General features: G+C 39.0%; 1 protein-coding gene across 1 annotated transcript in view; it reads left to right on the top strand.

The window, feature by feature from the left end:
• Positions 1-19,739, top strand: part of sad (Cytochrome P450 family protein sad) — a 70,688-nt gene that overhangs the window by 42,315 nt on the left and 8,634 nt on the right. Inside the window, exons 3-6 of the mRNA XM_067155105.2 lie at positions 1,510-1,713; positions 4,003-4,139; positions 11,463-11,690; positions 13,563-13,775. Of these exons, the coding sequence (XP_067011206.2) occupies positions 1,510-1,713; positions 4,003-4,139; positions 11,463-11,690; positions 13,563-13,775 (782 nt within the window). The remainder of the gene's footprint in view (positions 1-1,509; positions 1,714-4,002; positions 4,140-11,462; positions 11,691-13,562; positions 13,776-19,739) is intronic.

The following is a 19,739-nucleotide window of genomic DNA, read 5'->3' as shown; positions in this document are numbered from 1 at the left end:
ACAAGGTATACATTAAAATGTTGGTGTACGAATACGTTCTGTGGTTACTGTAAGTATGCCGCACTCCATCACAAGGGGGCTAACGCCCACAATATACACTGGAGGGAAGTGAATTAGGTATCTTTAATAGTAAATAAGCAGGCAACAAGTGTAGGCCTACATGAGGCATGATATAGGCTTATGCCGTGTCAAAAAAATAAGGTGAAATTCTTTACGTTTACCAGAGAACTTTGGTCTGCGCCTTCAGAAGAAAATGTCGACTGTTCACGAGAAAGGCTTCTCTAACATGAGCACAAGTACGCGACTTACCGGTGTATTGAAATTCATATTCCTTTCTTATTTTTTCTTCATGAATAGGAAAAACCACACCCAAACACAAGACGGGTATTCTGCGCACTCAGTTTTCCGAAGAATTAATGTAATATGTACATAAAAACGATATAAAACAAAACTGCACGTAACATAGTAACATGAATGTTTACAGTGACGTAAGATGGCGGCGGCCGCTTCACTAGTACCATTCTAGTTACCTTGACTAGTACCAATGCTACGAGATACGGCGCTGCCTATTTACTTTACCTTCAACAAACTAAGCTCAAAGTAAGCATCAATAACGGAGGTTCCCTTATCACAATAAATCATGAAAGTTATGATGAAATAAATCAAGATATTCATTATCAAGTCTATTTTGAAGCTCAGGAGAGAACTACACTTTCTCACTCTCATTCAATTTAATGTTATGCATTTCTGTCTTTATTTTAATACAACCGTATTCTTGAAAGGAGGGGTACGTCTTGAACGATGCAATTTATTTAACGAAAACAAATCTCTGGAGTGATGTTCCAGAACTTACTAAATGTTTTTGTCTCACTTCAATAAGCAGTAAGGGAAGAATTGGACGAAATAAGACAATAAAATGTTGCGTTCATCATTTCACATCAACTATGTTATTTGAACATACCACAATTCTACTTACCTGATATTACTCAAACAGATTTATAATCCTACAGAAAAACAAAATATGCTTTACCGTACTTATACTCGCAAATCTAACCAGTGATTTTCACAACAAGGCAGTGGCAAGACGTGTAATCTCGTAGGTTGTGAAAAATTATGACTGCATAATGCAGACATGCAAGATGAACGGTAACTGTAAGACATCGTGTCGGCAAGTAGGGTCTCTTAACTGTATGGTTAGCGACACTAAATTGAACTCTCAGCTGTTAAAAAATAACTATAAATCACTACTTTAAGTATTAATAGGGGGGGAAAGAGTTATGTTGTTCCCTTAATGACTACGCGTATATGCCAAGGACTATGTGTATGTCTTAGGAAGTGTTCGTGTGCTGCAGATTGACCACCTCAGGTCTAACATATCCTTAAGGCAGAATTGCTGTTTGAATTTTGTTGACTTGGACAATCTTACCTTTCATAAAGGGACAGTTTACAGGTTCCACTAAATTTACACCAAGATGTCCTGCAACACTGATGATGTTCTCATGTGTCTAGTGCTTCTGGCTGTCCTTCTGGGTGCCCAGTACGAGGTGCAGCGTCACCAGTTGGAGCCTGCAGTTCACCAGCTCTCCTTGGTGGTGCACAGAGTGTTTGAAGAGAGCGCCAAGCTGTCCCTCATACCTGCTAGACTGGCAGCTAAACTCCACCTGTCTGTGTGGACCAACTTCGTGCAGACTGTGGATCAGGCTCTAGATGGAGGTATGGCAACCAAGGTTTTGCACTCATTTGCTGTCAAGGTTCTTACTCAATCTCCCAGTCTAGAAAGCCAAGAACAATGGCTGAGGGGATTCGTTGTGCTGATCGTAATCTGATGGCCTTTGCGCTGAGCAGAGCCCAATTCAGACATTTTATAGCTAGTTCCAGCTATTTTGAAAAAGCAGTTACTACAAAATTTTGCATTTAGGACTTAGCTAAAGTGTTAGGTACAAATTTCCGTTACGTAAGAAATTTTGGCTTTCTTCCATTTTAACAACTCATAGATATTTTTTATCCTGAAAGTGTGAAATAAAATCAAAGATCGCATGCACAACGCGATACTCTTTGAAAGCAGACAACAAACTTCCACATTACAAGCTCATTAGGCGTACGTGAGGCAAGAGGTAAAATAGGAATGTTTGTGTCAGAACATTGTGTTGTACTCACAAGTGACCAGGCACAGTATCGTAACTCACATAGTTTAACATATGCCAAAGATGAACAAATTTTACTGTAAAAATTCACCAATGAACTGCTGTCACGCCTTCGACACGATATAAATACTACGCAAATGACAAGGATTTTGTTGTTGTAGTGGAAACCCTGAAAGTACTGAAACTTTCAACTGATGATATTGCATGTGACCTTGCTGTTGTGTCTGATGAAGTATACTTACTGGTAACCCAGTGGAAAAACATTACTTATACCAAATTGCGATACAATAGACTCTTGGGTTGAGGTAGATGATAATGAAGAAAATATCTAAAAGAAACTTGTATTCTTGGCATTTCCTTTATTAAGGCTACGACATTCAAATGCTGATGCAGAACGTGTCTCTGGTTACATTAATAATGTAAAATGAAGAAAGAGAATGATGACACAAACATCAGATGCCATTCTGCTCGCATGTTTTGGCCCCAGAAGAACCAATAGCTGCTGCCATAATACACACCACAGCAGTATACTCTACTCTCTTGTAGTGCTGTTGGAGATGAAGAGCAGGAGGATGAGGAGGCCATATTTTTCAATAATTGGGTGAATTCATCTAGCCTTTTTTAGGCTATTTCAGTCTGGAATTTTATCAACTCTTAGCTATATTTTTAAGACAATTTAGCTACTTTTTGTGTTTGTGAGTTGGCAACACTGTGGCTCATTATAGTTTGTTCGGCAACTAAAGAAAATCTTCCCGTCAAGCATTTGAAATATTTCTCGCTGTGAGAAGGGTGAGAAGCGATGAATGGTTTCCGAAGTCACAGCAAGAAGGTAATGTAATAAGTTTGTGCACTCTGCGGACACGAAAAATGGGCACAATTTCATCACTCAACGAGCAGTTTCTTAGGTACTGATGTGAGCATGAGTTGAGATAGTAATCTCTGTGTCAGTGTTGTGTTCAACTGACAATGGAAGTACACAATAGAAACCAGTAAATCAAGTGTACAACGTAACGTGTTAATGGCATTGTTGCTTTACTGTACTTTTCCATGCAAATGCCCAGGACAGTTCTATTCATAAGCCACAACCAATTCCTCTCACCCCCTTACCCAATGTCATTCACATTCATTATATACAAGTTAACCAGAAAGGTGTTTCTCAGCCATGAAGAGGATAAAAATGTACCTCTGCAGCAGTCTGGGTGAAGAAAGACTGACAGCTCTGGCAATGCTGTCAGTGGAAATTACTTTGATGAGAAATATACCAAATTTCAATGAGAACATTATCAACGTATTTTCAACCTACGAGTCTCGTCGAAACTAGTTTCATCAAATATATGAAACTTTTTTTAAGGTTACAATAAATAGTATTGAATAGGTGGAAACCTTTAGCTTTTGTTTTACACTATATTGCTCATCAATACGGATTAATATGAAATTTATTACCTATGAATGTGGTTAAGTTTAAGAGAGGGCCAAGAGTACTAACTTCACTGCGGACAGTTAATGCTTTATCTATCTATCTCCTAAATACAATTTTACTGAGGAAAGTAATCATTCATGTGTCTTTCCTCTTAGATAACCCCTTCCTTTCACAGTCCTTTTTATTTTGCTTTTTACTAGCCCACCTTCTTTGCTTGTCCTCTACTATGAATCTACAAAGTGTGAATGGCAGGGCTACATTCACTCACAATAATCCAGTGTAAATGTGGACGTACTATCATTATATTTATTGTTATATCTTGTGGTTTTAATGCTTACAGTAAAAAATAGCCCCGCATTTTTCTCATTTCGTAATAAAATGAGCACAATTCTTTGACAAGTTTTTATGAGAGATTTCATTGCAGTCTCGTTCTTACAGCCAACAGGTTAGTGAGGCAAGTGGTGCCACTGTGCGAGCATGGTGAAGGACTTTTGGGTCGCATGCTGCAGGAAGGTATTGAACTCCCAGATGTCATCCGCATCGTGGCAGACCTGATCCTGGCCGCCGGAGACACTGTGAGTCCTTGTGCATGCTCATACTACAGGTGTTGAACACAATTGTGTAAATATATGGCGAGTATATTATTACTGTTATGAATAAACTGTCTGTTTTAATTCTAGGATAACCCCCAGTAAGTATACACACAATTGCTGTCTCTGTCCTCATACTAGTCGGAATTAAGAGACAGAGATATTTTGCGCAAGGGCGGAATTAGCCAAGCACCCCTGCTACTTCAGTACATCTCTGAGTGATCACTCGGTCATAGTTCTCATCTCACAGCAGAACTTGATCCCAGAATGAGCCAGCGCTTGTTGACTTCACCGTGCCTGGTAATTGTAGCTTTGCTGTAGTGACTTGTTTCCCAGGGAGACGATGAAGTAAAATTTGTACATGCTGCTTCACCGGTAATAAATGGTTCATTTCTAACCAAAAGAAAATCAGGGAGTATTTACATAACAATGTTTTAAATACACCTATTTATAGGAAACCTGGACAAATTATGAAGTTCTTCTCTAATTATGGTACAATAAATGATAGTGTGAAAAGCATGATCATTAAGTGTAGGTTCAGTGAATAGATTTAGTGACTGGGATATTAGTTATATTTAAGACAATGCCACCCATGAAGTCAAAAGCAAAAATAAAGAAGCTGCGTGTACAAGTAAGGGAGATAATTTATAAACTGGCGAATTTCATGGAAAAAGAACCCACTACAATAATCTCTAGCGATAATTTCAGAAGCAATGAGAGTGTCTAAGTGCTTTCTCAGTAAAATTAAGTGAGAGGGTATTAATGTTGAAAGTATGGGAGCAAACTTACTGTTTCTAAGTTTATCTGTAAGCTTCAAAACACTTATTACGTTTGAAGTTTCAACTTGCACACATTTTTCCCTCTCATGTGTGGCTATTCATATTTTGTGCTAGATTTTTTTCTATCACGCTATGAACAATAAACTAATGCAAGACTGTGTTAGAATAAGGTCAGCTCTTGGCCAGTCTGAATGTAATGGTTATGTCTGACATTTTATTTAGTATTAATTTGCATTTATTAAGAAGTAGCCCGCCCGGTGGTCATGATCGTTAAGGCGCTGAAGTCTAAACAGTCTGATAATGAGGTTACCCAGTTTGAGTCCCGTTGGTCGAAAAAATTCGCCATCAGAATGTTGGCTGCCAGGATGGAGGAGGTGGTGGTACACAGTTTCTAATCACTAGATTGTGTGCAAAAAGCCTGGATTGAATTCCAAAGCTCTCCGCACTGCTCGTTTGGAGTGAGGGCATATGACGCTGTTGATGGTGATTCGTCCGTCGGATGGGGACGTTAAGCTTTGAGCAGACCCCTTGGTGCTATTCGACAGGAGTAGGCTATGTGCCGGCACCAGGTTTCACCCTCTCCCTTCCTACTATCATATATCACGTGATTCATTTCATCTCATTAACTCCTGATGAGGTTGATGTCAGGAAGGGCATCCGGTCGTAAAAACCCGCCACAAGAGAATCGTCGCGTTTCATACCCGACCCCGTAGAGAAACGGGACAAGGGTTGGACAAACAAACAAGTAGTATGTTGTTACAACCATGATTGTTTATTCATTCGTTAATGAAATAATCTTTGTTAGAAAAATATTTCCAAATTACATCCGACAATAAACTCACCTTCCAGCATAAGACAACTATAGACATCCGTGTGTGGTGGAGGACAGGGGGAACGGAACACGCGGAGAAGCTATTGCACGGAGCCGGCTGTGAGCGCTGATGTGTCCCACCTCACCAAAATCTAAACTGATGTTTAGTCGTAGCAGTGGCCTCTGACGTCACATGATTGCACAGTTACTGTGCCTTATCTCTGGTAATCCTGATTGACAACCCAAGTTATTTTCACTTCATCTCGCAAGTCCAGACAGCCAGCACAGGGCGACTGTTCCTTGACTAGACTCCCTCACCTGGCCGCTCCACATAGTGCACTACTGAACTCTGATAGTTCCTAACCAGATCATTGATGATATTGATTTTGAAACAGTCTTTCTTGCTGTCAGTCATTCTTCTTTCCCTTTATCAGCTCCTGTCGGGCACTTCTCCATCATTTTGTCCAGGTTTCTTCTGCTTCCACTCTCCTTTATCAAATCAATCAATCTTGTTCTAGGTCTCCCTCTCACTCTCTTTCCCTCAAACTTCATCTCCATCATCTATTTTGGAATTCTTTCCTTCTCCATCGTGTTGACATGTCCAAACCATCTTAGTTTACTCCTATCAATTCTCTCACTTAGGTTTACCATTCCGACCTCCTTTCTAACATTGTTTCTCACTCTGTCTTTATTATCACACTTGTTGGCTTGAATTCTGCTCTCTTCCCTACTTGTCAATGTGGGTGCATACACTTCCTTACTGCAGACAAGGTTTCTTATCTCCATGTCCAGCCTTGTATTTAGCATTAACTCACCACTTAGCTATTTGAAACTGTCTACAATTCAAGGCATTGACCACCAATTTTCACAATGTCTTTCTCCTCTTGATATCACCATGGTGATTTTCATACCATACTTTCCAATTTTCTTGTTCAGTGCATCAAGTTGTTCCTGTACTTCTTACTTCTACCATCTTTAGTTATTTTACTACCCATCTATCTTCATAGATTTCACTATTAGAATAAAAGAAAAAACCAAAAGGGATAAATTTTAATGGTAAACAAATTCACAGTACTCGCTTTGCAGATGATATTGCATTGATAGCTGATTCAGAGCACAAAATGACTAGGATGCTCGGTATACTAAACAACACGTTAGAGAAGTTCAGACTAAAAATAAACACAATAACAAAAATGATGGTCGTTCAAAAGAAGACTGAATTGAAAACAAACATTAAATTAGGCTGTGCAAAAATAGATCAAGTTAAAGAATTTTGTTATCTGGGTAGTGTTATTACCAATGATAATCAGTGCCTGACAGAAGTCAAAAGAAAAATTGCTACAGCAAAACAAGTGTTTGTTTCACTGGCGAGTTGGCCGTGCGGTTAGAGGCGCGCAGCGTGACCTTGCATCCGGTTAATAGTGGGTTTGAATCCCACTGTCGGCAGCCCTGAAGATGGTTTTCCGTGGTTTCCCATTTTCACACCAGGCAAATGCTGGGGCTGTATCTTAATTAAGGCCACAGCTGCTTCCTTCCCACTCTTAGGCTTTTTCCTATCCCACTGTCGCCATAAGACCTATCTGTGTCGGTGCTACGTAAAGCAAAATTGTAAAAATAAAAATAAAAACTTAATCAAGAAGGTATGGTCAAATGTTCCATTAAAATGTTGAAAGATTATGTTGGAATGTTCTGAGCACAATATTTGATACTGTTAAAAAAGTTGCTGAACACATGAGATAGTTCAGCAAAACTGATAATAGAGCACACAAAACAACACACCAATAACTTCCCCGTTATTAATTATTAATTTTATACTTGTGTTCCAAGTCACGAAAGCAAGGCTCATAGTGCTTTTTCTTTTCTGTACCAACCTCTTTGGACTGCTTTTCATCTCGCTCACATCTGACTCTTGGATTGATAATGACACCTTTATTAGATTTCCTATCATTAACTACAATACAGTGAAACCTCGGAATGCGAGTAACTTGGTCTAGGAGTGTTTTGCAAGACGAGCAAACATTTTCAATAAATTGTAACTTGATAAGCAAGTGAGGTTCCGCAATACGAGTGTCACGTGTGCCTAGGTTTTCCCTTCTCCTGTGCCTTTGTTGAATGGATGAACGAGGTCTTTGGCCCTGTAGTGAAGAAGTATCTTTCAGAAAAGAATCTGCCGCTCAAAGTCTTGCTGGTTATGGACAATGCCCCTGCTCATCTTCCAGACATTGAGGCCTTGAGGACGAGGAGAAATCATTTCCCCATCGTGAGCTACCTGAAGATCATCAATAAAGCTTGGGATGGAGTCACCAGGAGAACTCTCACTTCCGCTTGTGGAAAGCTGTGGCCTGACTGTGTTCTTGGACGTGACTTTGAGGGGATTGTTGGTGAAAATGAGCCGCCAATTGTCGATGAAATTGTGTCCTTAGGGAAGACTATGGGGGTTGGAGGTGAATGACGTGGACATTCGAGAGCTGGTGGAAGAACACAGCCAGGAACTGTCCACCAACGAACTGATGGACATGCATCACGAACAACAGGAGGAGGTTATGGAGGAGATCTCGCGCGGGGAAGAGGAGGAAGAAAAGTCAATGGAATCTCTCACTTCAACTGATATTCGGGAGAAGTATAAAATGTGGGAAACGGTGCAAAATTTTGTAGAAAAACACCACCCGAATAAGGCTGTAGCAGTACGAGTGATGAATAACTTCAATGACAATGCGATGTCACATTTTCATGAAATCCTCAAAGAGGCAAAACCAACACTCATTGGACAGGTTCCTCGTTAAAGTTGCACGAAAAGGAAACAATTCCAGTGAACCAACAGACAGCATTGATTCCGTTAGTGAAATTCGTGCTACACAGTAACTCCTCTCATGCAATATCTCGTCCCCCTCACACCAACAATGTTTCTATTGTAAGGTAAAATGCAGTTTAATTTGTTTTAAGTTATACAGTATTTTGTTTCAGAAATGGAATGCGAATAAATATTTTTGTGTTGTGGACGAATCATCCGCGTTTCATTTGTATCTTGTAGGAAACTTGCTTTGATATACGAGCGCTTTGAATTACAAGCATGTTGCCGGAACGAATTATGCTCGCAATCCAAAGTTCCACTGTATTAGTCTTCATATACTGTATGTTCCTTTCTTAAATTTTATGTACCTATATTGTTCTCTAAATACTTTTTCAGGTTATTTTTCATCCAGATAAAAGACCACACAGGGTCACATCCAATAATTATGCAAGTTATTACCAAACCTCGGAAAATTTGCTCTCGTAGCAGACTGTGGTACTGTATGCTACCAGGCTATTATCGACCACCCATGGAGCCAATTTACATGGAAATAGCTTTTCTTGGCTTCCATTTAATGAATATCTGGGCAGATTTGATACAATGAACCAGTTAAGAGAAAAATAAAACCCCATCCTTCTTCTACATAGGACTTTCTACTATTGACCGATTGTTGTTATTTTTTCATCATCACCATTTCCAGCTCCAGTTTCCAGGTGTGGTGTTCCTCCTGTCAGAATATAGTTTCTGTTCCTCTATGTCTTCCCACTTCATATTCCTCTTGCTGACCTCTGATTTCACTGTGTCTATCCATCGATACCTTCGCCTCTCCCCTTCCACTTCTCTGTTCTGTCCAAACCATTGTAGCCTGCGTCTAAAAGCTCGGTAACCGGCCAGCCACCTTCCTGTTTGCTTCATCCTTCCTGGTCTTTTGGTTCATTGTTCTGATGGATTGTTATGTAGGGCACATGTTTCATGTCCATAGGTGAGTTGGTATGAAACATGTCAATTTTGTTTTCTGGGGTATTTTATCATCCCAGACTAGATTTCTCACTTGAAAAAAAATTGAGAAGCTTTTGAAGTTCTATATTTCTTGGTATACTGTGTTATTTCCAAGTTATTTGAATTTAGAAACTTATTGTAACAGACTTCCCTCCAAGAAAATGTTTGAAACAGTGCCTTTCCTGTTGATTGTCATTTCAATAGTTTTTGTTTTACTGATGTTTAGTCCAAATTCTTTAAAGTTGCCATTCCAAAGATTTAGTTTCTGGTGTACTTCTGCTTCATTTTCTCCTCAGATCAGAACATAATCTGCAAATATATGAGTGTTAGGCTCTTTGCAATGTTCTTTGATAGATTTTATGATATGATACATGAAAATGAACAGGAGTGGTGACAAGGCACTTCCTTACTGGACCCCTCTTTTGGTTTCAAACCAATTTGATATTCCATCCCCTACTTGGACACAGCTAAAGCATTTTTGTTAGAGCATCTTTACTTTATTGATCAGAAAGTTTGGCACACCTATACCTTCTAGGCATTCCCAGGTTATCTCCCTAGGCACACTGTTGTAGGCCTTCTCAATGTCCATAAAAACTATCGGTAACTTCTTATCGTATTCCCAGTGCTTCTCCTATAGCATTCTGATGGCAAATATCAGGTCTGTAGTCCTTCAGCTACAATCAGAAAAGGTGTTCGTCAGGGTTGTGTGCTGTCACCTCTCTTATTCAACATTTATTCTGAGGCAATATTTAAGGAGGTATTATTGGAGGAAAACAGCGGGATAGTTATAAATGGACAGGCAATTAACAATATCAGGTACGCAGATGATACTGTTGTCATAGCAAATGAATTACGTGTGCTCCAACGCATGATAGACAAATTAGTCCAGCGCAGTGAAGAGTTTCGCCTGTTTGTCAACGCTTCCAAGACCAAAGTTGTAGTCTTCTCTAAAAGAAAAATTCCAGCAACCCTGTCAATAAACGGCAGTAAGACTGAACAAGTATCCTCCTTCAAATACTTGGGTACTGTGCTAGATGAGGAATGTGATTCCAAGAGGGAGATAAAATCTAGAATAGAACAGGCCAGGAGGCAATTTTTTAGCATGAAACAGCTATTTACAAAATCGGACCTAAGTGTGCAATTAAGAATGCGAATGATTCGGTGCTATGTATTCTCCATTTTTCTCTTTGGATGTGAAAGCTGGACCCTTGACCAAAATCTAGAAAAAAGAATCGATGCTTTTGAAATGTATCTATATCGCCGCCTACTCCGAATACCGTGGGTGCTGAAAATTTCAAATGACGAAGTCCTTCATCGCATGAAGAAACAAAAAGAACTATTACTTACTGTTAAAAAAAGAAAAACCCAATATCTAGGGCACATTATGAGAGGCGAGAAGTACCAGCTATTACAACTCATCATTGAAGGTAAAATACAGGGGGAAAGGTCTGTTGGCAGGAGGAAGAATTCATGGCTGAAGGACATCCGAAGATGGCACAACTGCACTTCAGAAGATGCTTTCCATGCTGCAACATCACGTCCAGAGCTGGCTATGTGGACCGCCAACCTCCGCTAGGAGAAGGCGCCTCAAGAAGAAGACCTTCAGCTCTTCCTGAACCAGTGTTGCTCCTCCTCCAGTAATAGTTCTACTATATTCCTGATTCTTCTTTAAATTATTTATCTTCTCCAGAAGTTTAAGTGAATGTGGAAGTAGTGATGCCCCTATAATTTCCACATTGCTTCCTGTTTCCTTTTTTTATACAGGTGGATAATGATACTTTCCATCCAGTACTCTGGTACCCTCTTCTCTTATTTTATTTCTCTGATTATTTTTTATGCCATATAACTGAATGCAAGCAGTGCAATGATTATAGCGACAATAACTGTTCTTGTTAAAAGAAGCTAATTGGTGCATTCTCTTGCGACAGACAGCCTACTCGACGGAGTGGGCTATGTACCTGTTGGCTCGTAACCCCAAGGCGCAGGAGGAGCTCCTGAAAGAAGTGAAGGAAACTAACAGTCCAGAAGAAACAATACAGCTACCACTGCTGAGAGGAGTCCTGAGAGAAGCTCTACGGCTCTACCCCGTGGCTCCCTTTCTCACCAGGTTCCTACCCCAAGATGCTCACATTGCTGGATATCCTGTGGATACTGGGGTATGATTCAATAATATTCATTACAAAAAAATGTACTAAATTCTCTTTTCATTTAATCATCACAGCACCCCTCTTTAGAGGATCAGTCAGCCTCCGGATCACTCCCGGCATTAAAAGTCATACAATAAATAAATAAAATGTGTTCGTATTTAGTGTTGCCAACTCCTAGAACGACAGTGTCACTAAACTTATCGCCAAAAGTAAACAGAAGTAGTTAAAATAATTTTTAATTTAAAAAAAATTATATTTTGCTTTGTTCTTGAAGGCTGTACCTAACAATTTGTAATATTTTAAATTTACTATAATGATTTTATTAAATTTTCTATTTAACTCAGGATTAAGCACCTCCCTATCAATTTCATTGCTACTGGTTGCTTGGGAATCAGAGAATATTCTTACACATGTCACTTACAGGCTCTGTTATTACAAATGAACAATATTCAGCAACGAACAGAGATAAACGTCCTTCAGCGACTTGTAGGTAATAGATTTCATATCATTCCATATTGAAGAGCAAAATAATGTAAAACAAAACAAAAAACTAAAAGGTTTCCACTTATTCAATACTAATTGTTACATATAATTCATGTCTTAATGATTTTGATGGATGACTGTCTCTAGCAAGACCAAAACTAATTTATCGAATATATGTAACTTTACTAGCAGTTTCCCGCTAGCTCCACCCGCAATGTACCAAGTATGGTGTTGTTCGTTACTATCCTCACGGATGTTAACGAAATAAAGCACACGATCTGCTGTGGTAATAGAATGTATTATTATGTCAAAAAAACTTGAAAATACATCACACAAAGCGTTCCTTGGAACAACACTATGTTACTCTATTACAAGTGATTATTTTCATATTGACCGTACTGAAGTTCAATTATTAAATGTTAAACATTTAATAACAACACTATGCGCCTAACTGTTAAAAAGTCCTTCAAAGATCTTCGTCATGGAGACAAATGTACTCGTAACTTTTCTCAGAATCTACAAATTTAAATCGTTATTACCTCAAAAGAAAGCGTTTGATCCACTGAGTGTTTTTAGACCAAAACGAACTGCATACCTCAATTAGAATGAAAGATATGATTATTGCTTCAATGAGAAAAAATGTTGACGAAATGAGATGTCAAATTGAATGTGCACTCGTAACTTTCCTCAGAATCAACCAATTTGAATAGTTAAGAGCTGAAATGAAAGAGCGTGATCACCGAGTGTTCTTAGGCCAAAACGAACTCCGTACCTCAATTAGAACCAAAGATATGATTGCTTCAACGAGACAAAAAATTGAAAAAATCAAATAATTTGAGGAAGGTAAGTAATTTATAGTACCTGATGACAAATCTGTGCATGAATACTTTCAAGTAAAAAAAAAAAAAAAAAAAAAGAAGAAGGAAATCGACCGAATAGAGTGGCTGGACTGACTGACTTTAGTTTTCGTAATTTTTTAAAAAATATATAGATTGAATAGGTGGAAACCTTTTACCTTCAGTAACTCATCAAGAATCTTCAGTGAAGGTCTTAAAACTAAGCTTCTGTTGTATTGGATTAGTCGATTCAACACAACACTGTTCTTATCGTTAGAATCTCATTTTTGTATGAAGTGTTTTATGTATCTTTAGAAGAAAACTATTAGTGCATTTCTGCAGCACGTATGTCATCAGCAGCTAATTGCTATCGGCAACAGAGTTATTTTTCAGGAGTTAATTATAACAAACACTACCTTTGATTTTATGGGATAACAGTTATTACCACTGAACTTGTTACTTGATCATTCGCCAAAGTTCCCTTGTTAGTCCAAATTACATCATCATCAGTTTCATACCACTAATGAATATAGTTCTGTCAGAGTCACGTGTGTTGTTCCAGACTCTTGTTATCCTGTCCTTGTATACAAGTGGGAGGGATGCAGACTATTTCCCTGAGCCAACACTCTTCTGGCCACAGAGATGGCTACGCAACGACAGTGGGGTGTACACGGCAGTGAAAAGTCCTTACGCATCCATGCCTTTCGCCATGGGCGCAAGATCCTGCATCGGTCGTAAGATAGCAGAGACGCAGATAATGCTTACGCTTGCACAGGTGAGAAGTGTATTCAGTTATGCCATATTTATAATTTTATTAATAGAAATGAACAATATTCAGCAACGAAAAGAGATAAACGTCCTTCAGCGACTCATAGGTAATATATTTCATATGATTCCATATTGAAGAACAAAATAATGTAAAACAAAAAGCTAAAAGGTTTCCACCTATTCAGTACTAATTATTGTAATCTAAAAAAGTTACATATATTATAATTCATGTCTTGCCTTAACTTTAATGATTTTGACGGATGATGGTCTCCCCCATCGTCATAGGAAAGTTCGATAAGCCACAATGGTTTAAGGGCATCGGGTACTTTTCGTGCAAATACAAGGCATCTAAAAATGCATACAGTACAGTAATTCAATGAATAAAGTACTTGCACAGGGGGGCCAGCATAGACTTCTCGTCTTTGAATTTATTTATTTTTTCTCTTTTCTTGAGCGAGGTTATGTTTGTCAGCGAGTTATCCAATCAATATAGTTCTGTCAGAGACACGTGTGTTCTTCCAGACTCTTGTTATCCTGTCCGTGTATACAAGTTGGAGGTTTTACCATATCGCAAAGCTAACTTTCGAGGTCGCCATGTGTCTGTTTCAACTGTTTACATTGCACGAAAAAGAATGATCCACCACCGGTCGTGTTAATATCTGCATAAAGAATAGACAGCGTGTGAAAAGTGTTTTAGACATGGTGTATAACGAATTTGTCAGTAATTCAGGAGAGGATACATGTGATGCAAGAGAAAGCGAATCTTTCGATCTACAGGGAATCGAGACTACTGCAAGTTCAGATTAATGAAATACCTAAGCCTACTTCATAATTTTCATGGCAAATATATTTTATAGCAGTGATAATGTATTCTCAAATATGTTCAGACAAAGACTCTATATCCGTAAATCTACACATTCATATTTGCGTAAAGACCACATGGGCCTCGCGGAGTGATATGAAAGTTTGTTTATGCCTATGTTGCTCTTTCAATGTAAGGAATTGTAGTTCAGTTCATTTTTTTTTTCAAAATGAGCCTTCCTAAAATAAGGATGCTGAATTGTTCGGCAGCAGGGATTATTTGCGTAAATACAGTATTATCGTATGCGATTATGTTACAGAGACCAGAACAGATGCACCTTACATACACAAAGCCATGGGAGGTCTTGGGATTGCCCGTTACTGTTTTGGTCGTAATATAAGACTGGGAATTTTAAGTTTTTGTTAAAATGCCATAAAGATGGCAGTCGTTTTTTGTGCACGTTGCATTAAAAAATTTTGTATCATCTTCCAGTCGTACTGACTTGTGCAGCGAGCGCGCTGTCCAGCTGAGCTCAAGGTCATGAATAACCGTAATTTCTGAAGTTTCGATGATATTTTTTCTTTTTCCAATTTGATTGTGATTAGTGGCGAGAGGAATTGAATATAATGCATTCGAGAAATTTTGAGAATAGATACTTACATTCGAAACCATATTCTTGAGTTCAAAATAACCTTTAAAAGTCGATGTGGGGCCAACTTATGCGACACAAGATTTCCAGAAACGGACTATGAACAGTATACCGATGACCAAATTACAATGGAAAATTAGGGAAAAAAGGGATTTCGCCATCAAGTTGGGCGGATTTGTATCTAATGTGCTTTATTTGATTAGATTAGAGATTAGGAAATTTTCCGAATAGTTTGGCTGATCAAAGTTGCTGAACTGAAAGAAGTTTCCCCAACGGCGTCTGCGGCGGAGATGATGAACTTCGGTATCGTGGAGATGGCAGAAGGGGCAAACCCGTAGCGTCTGTACTCCAGAGGAGCAGCTATGAATGGCGTTTATCTCCATGTTAGGGGCGGCCTAATTTTGAACCTGGCAGTAGGTATAAAATGCCTTTGGGTGTAGCGAACCCATCGTAACAATAGCCTATATGGATAAAGCGGATATGTTGCCTCAGAAAAGGTTAGGGCGTCCCCTGCTAACAGCTGGGGAAACTGTGAGAAGTGGGCAACCAGCACCAAACATCAAGATTGCGACAGTAAATGTCCTGACACTGACAGGAAAGACAGAAGAACTGGTTGACTTCATGAAAGAAAAAGATACAGCCATACTTGGACTGTGTGAGACCAAGAAGAGGGGTACGGGAGAGATTCCTCTGAAAGAAGGATACAGGCTGTATTAGAGCGGAGGACCTGAAGCAAAAAATGGAGTGGCTATCATACTTTTTAGAGTAAGTGGAGAGGCAGATAGAAAATAATGAAATACTATTGATGGAAGATCTAAATGCACAAGTTGGAATGGAAAGTGAAGGAAAGGAAGATGCTGTAGGGCCCTTTCGATATGGGAATGTAAATCCGGAAGGTGAGTTGTTGGTGGATTTTTGCATGAGGAACCAAATTATAGTTGGAAACACATGGTTTAGGGAGAACAGTCAGAAGATTACAAGGTATGGCTGGGGAGACAGAAGAACAAAGACCATGACTGATTACATAATCATAGAGAATGAACACCAGAAGAACCTTTTAAATGTTACAATCATGCCTGAAGAAGCATTTGGTGGAGATCATAGAGTTGTGATAGGAAAACTGAAGGTGGGAAAGATTGAAAAAATGCCATTAAGAAGAGAGAAAAGAAAGTATAGAAGTTGAAGGAGAAAAGCATTCAATAAGAATTTCACAAGGAAATAATATCCTTGGTGCCCAGGACAGAGATGGGGAATGTTGAAGATGAATGGAAAAGATTTTTAAGGAAGCACTGGTTGGATGTGCAGAAAAGGTATGTGGCAGAACATCAGAAAATGTGAGAGACAGAGAGACACACTGGTGGAATGATACGGTAAAGATTAAAGTGAAGGAAAAGAAAATGGCATGTAAAGCATGGAAAACATATAAGACTGAAGAAAGTAAAAGAAAAATGTGGAGGCAAAGAATTTGGCCACGAAAGAAGTGGAGGAAGGAAAGAGGAAAAGCTGGGCCTTATTCGCACACAAATTGAGAGATGATATGCAGGGCAGCAAGAAATTACTGTATGGCATTTTAAGAAACAAAAAGAGAGATCAAGTAAAACCAGATTTGTGAAGGATGAAGGCAGCATAATATTAACAAAGCCAAAAGAAATAAGAAATAGATGAGTATTTTCAGAAGTTGCTGAACATGAGAAATAATGAGTCATTCAACGGACCACCAGAAAAGGCAATTAGTTGATGAAGAAATGGATAAAGAAATTACAATGAATGAAATTGAAATGGCAGTAAGAAAGATGAAGAATGGAAAACTGCTGGAATAGATGAAGTTTTAGTGGAGATGATAGAAAAAGATGCAGCCATACTTGGAAAATCAGTTTGGTAAGTGGAAGGTCAACAGTAGAGCCCATTTTCATTATAAGACAACTAAGGGAAAAGCGATGGGAGTATGGGAATGATATGGTGTTAACATTCATTGACATTGAAAAGGCATATGACAGTGTCCCCAGGACTACAGTTTGGGACAGTTTGGTGCAAGAAGGAATTGGACAGGAATTAATAAAAATGATCATGACAATGTACAAGGAATGTTGTAGTTGCGTGCAAACACAAGTTGGCAGGACAAGTTGTTTCAAAATCACTAGTGGGCTGAGGCAGGGAAGTGTTCTATGACCAATCCTGTGTACAATAGTAATGGATGACATCATGAGAACAGCAAAAGCAGCATATGGAGGAAGAGAAATGAACATGTTATTTGCAGATGATATTGTGATTTGGGGAGAAGACGACAGGAAGGTTCAAGAACAGTTGGATATGGTCAATGGGAAGATCGAGGAATGTGGATTGAAAAGAGTAAAATTCTTGTTATGACTTGCAGACAAGCCCCTGGTAGTAGTGGAGACGTTCAAATACCTGGGGAATGAATTAAAGGAGAACGCTCGACTGGATGCTGAGATTAGTAAGAGGATTCAAGCTGGAAGCTGTTTCTATCATAGTGTAAGAAACATGTTATGGGACAAAGATGTGCCAATGGAAGCAAAGGAAACTATGTACAAGATGTATTACGTACCCATAACAACTTAAGGAGCAGAAACTTGGACAATGACAAAAAGAAGAATGAAGAGTCAAATACAGGCAGGCAAAATGAACTTCTTGAGGACTATGATACAGAAGAGTAGAAGAGACAAAATAAGGAATGAGAAAATCCAGGAAGAAATTGGAGTGGGAAAAATGAATGATAGAATAGAGAAGAGCCGATTAAGATGGTTTGGGCACATAAAGCGAATGAATGATCAAAGAATGCCAGAAAAGGTTATGGAAATGCAAATGCAGGGAAGGAGAGGCCGCAGACGATGACGACTGAGATGGAAGGACACAATCCAACGTATTATAGAAAGAAACCTGGACTGGGACACAGTGTTGGAGGAGTAATGGTGGAAAGACCGAAGAAAGTGGAGAGGAACCATATTTGCCCCTACCCGGCTACAGCTGGATAATTCGAAATGATGACGATGATAAGAGCTGGTTCTGGGTCCACTCAGTCTACGTGATTATATTTAATTATTATTATATTTAATTGAGGTGGAGATGGTAACCCCAGTCTAGAGCGCCAGGAATAACGACCGAGAGGATTCGTCACACTGACCATGTGTCGCCTTGTAATCTGCAGGCCTTCGGGGTGAGCAGCGGTCGCTTGGCAGGCAAAGGCCCATTGGAGGCTGTAGTTTTGTTTGTTTTAGGAGTGTTAATAAGATTATAACTACCTGTATACATATTCATTTTTGTGATGTTTAGCCAAATTGTTGATGGTTTTCATTCATTCCCGGATTTTCCGTTTTCCCATGTTGTACTTTTTTTTTTTGTAGTCCCTCCAAAAACGGAGAATCGAGGTTCGACTGTACACAGGGTGTTTGATACAATGCTTCCTATTTGAAAATTACTGCTCATTATATTATTAAATAAGTCACTACATTGAAACTTACTCACCCATTACACACATCAAATCTTGCTGTTTTGTTTGACATCAGCTAAATTTCCATGTAAGCCAACATATTGGCAGGACATCTGCAAATGCCCCTTTCAACATGTCGTGTGGAACATTCATAAACACAGCAGTGATTGTTGCTTCCAATTCATCCAAGGTTCTTGGTTTCTGACAGTACACCTCTTCCTTTGCCCATCCCCGAAATAAAAAAGTTGCAGGGTGTAAGATCTGGACTGTAAGCCACCCATTCATGTGGGCCACGTCCATCAATCCATTGAGCTCTGGAAACGGTCGCGCAACCATTGTGGATAGAGACAATATTGGACCATTTAATGACTTGGGTTTTTATTACAAGCATACATGAAGACATCTTAGTCAAATAGAACATTCTCAAGAACCTACACCACTGTTATGAGCTCAAAATCAACCAACATAAATATAGGCGCACAAGACTTTTCACGATGTGTTTTATATACATGTTTTCAGTGTTTTTAATGTGTTTAATGTGCACGTACAATTAGTTTTAAAGCTTAGGTTAAGTGTTTTACTACCATATTTTAATCTCAGAAACGATTTTAATCTCACGGAATCACAAACGAAATGACGATAACATCCAACTCATATCCCCATTAGACATCCGGATGTGCTAATTGATGACGACATCTTTTTAGATAAGTAACACAAACCATTGCCTAATAGACGTAATATTATGATTTGTCAGCTGATGATGACACTGATGTAAGTCTACATTTACAATAAACAGTATTGACAGGTGGAATTTCTTTCTTATCCATATATGTGTATTCAGTCAATACGGACATGAAACTCATAAATAACGATGTGCAGGTCTTTCGACCCTGCGTCATGATGAGGATGAAGATGATACATACACCCAGTCCCCATGCGAGCAGAATTAACCAATTACGGTTAAAATTCCCGACCCTGCCAGGAATCAAACCCTAGATCCCTATGACCAAAGGCCAGCATGCTAACCATGGAGCCGGACCGGGAAAAGGAAGACTTAAGAATATAGGTGGTA

The sequence above is a fragment of the Anabrus simplex genome, chromosome 10, assembly GCF_040414725.1.
Source record: "Anabrus simplex isolate iqAnaSimp1 chromosome 10, ASM4041472v1, whole genome shotgun sequence".
NCBI lineage: Eukaryota > Metazoa > Arthropoda > Insecta > Orthoptera > Tettigoniidae > Anabrus > Anabrus simplex.
Note: the sequence above shows the minus strand (reverse complement) of the source record. Positions and strands in the feature narration are given on the sequence as shown.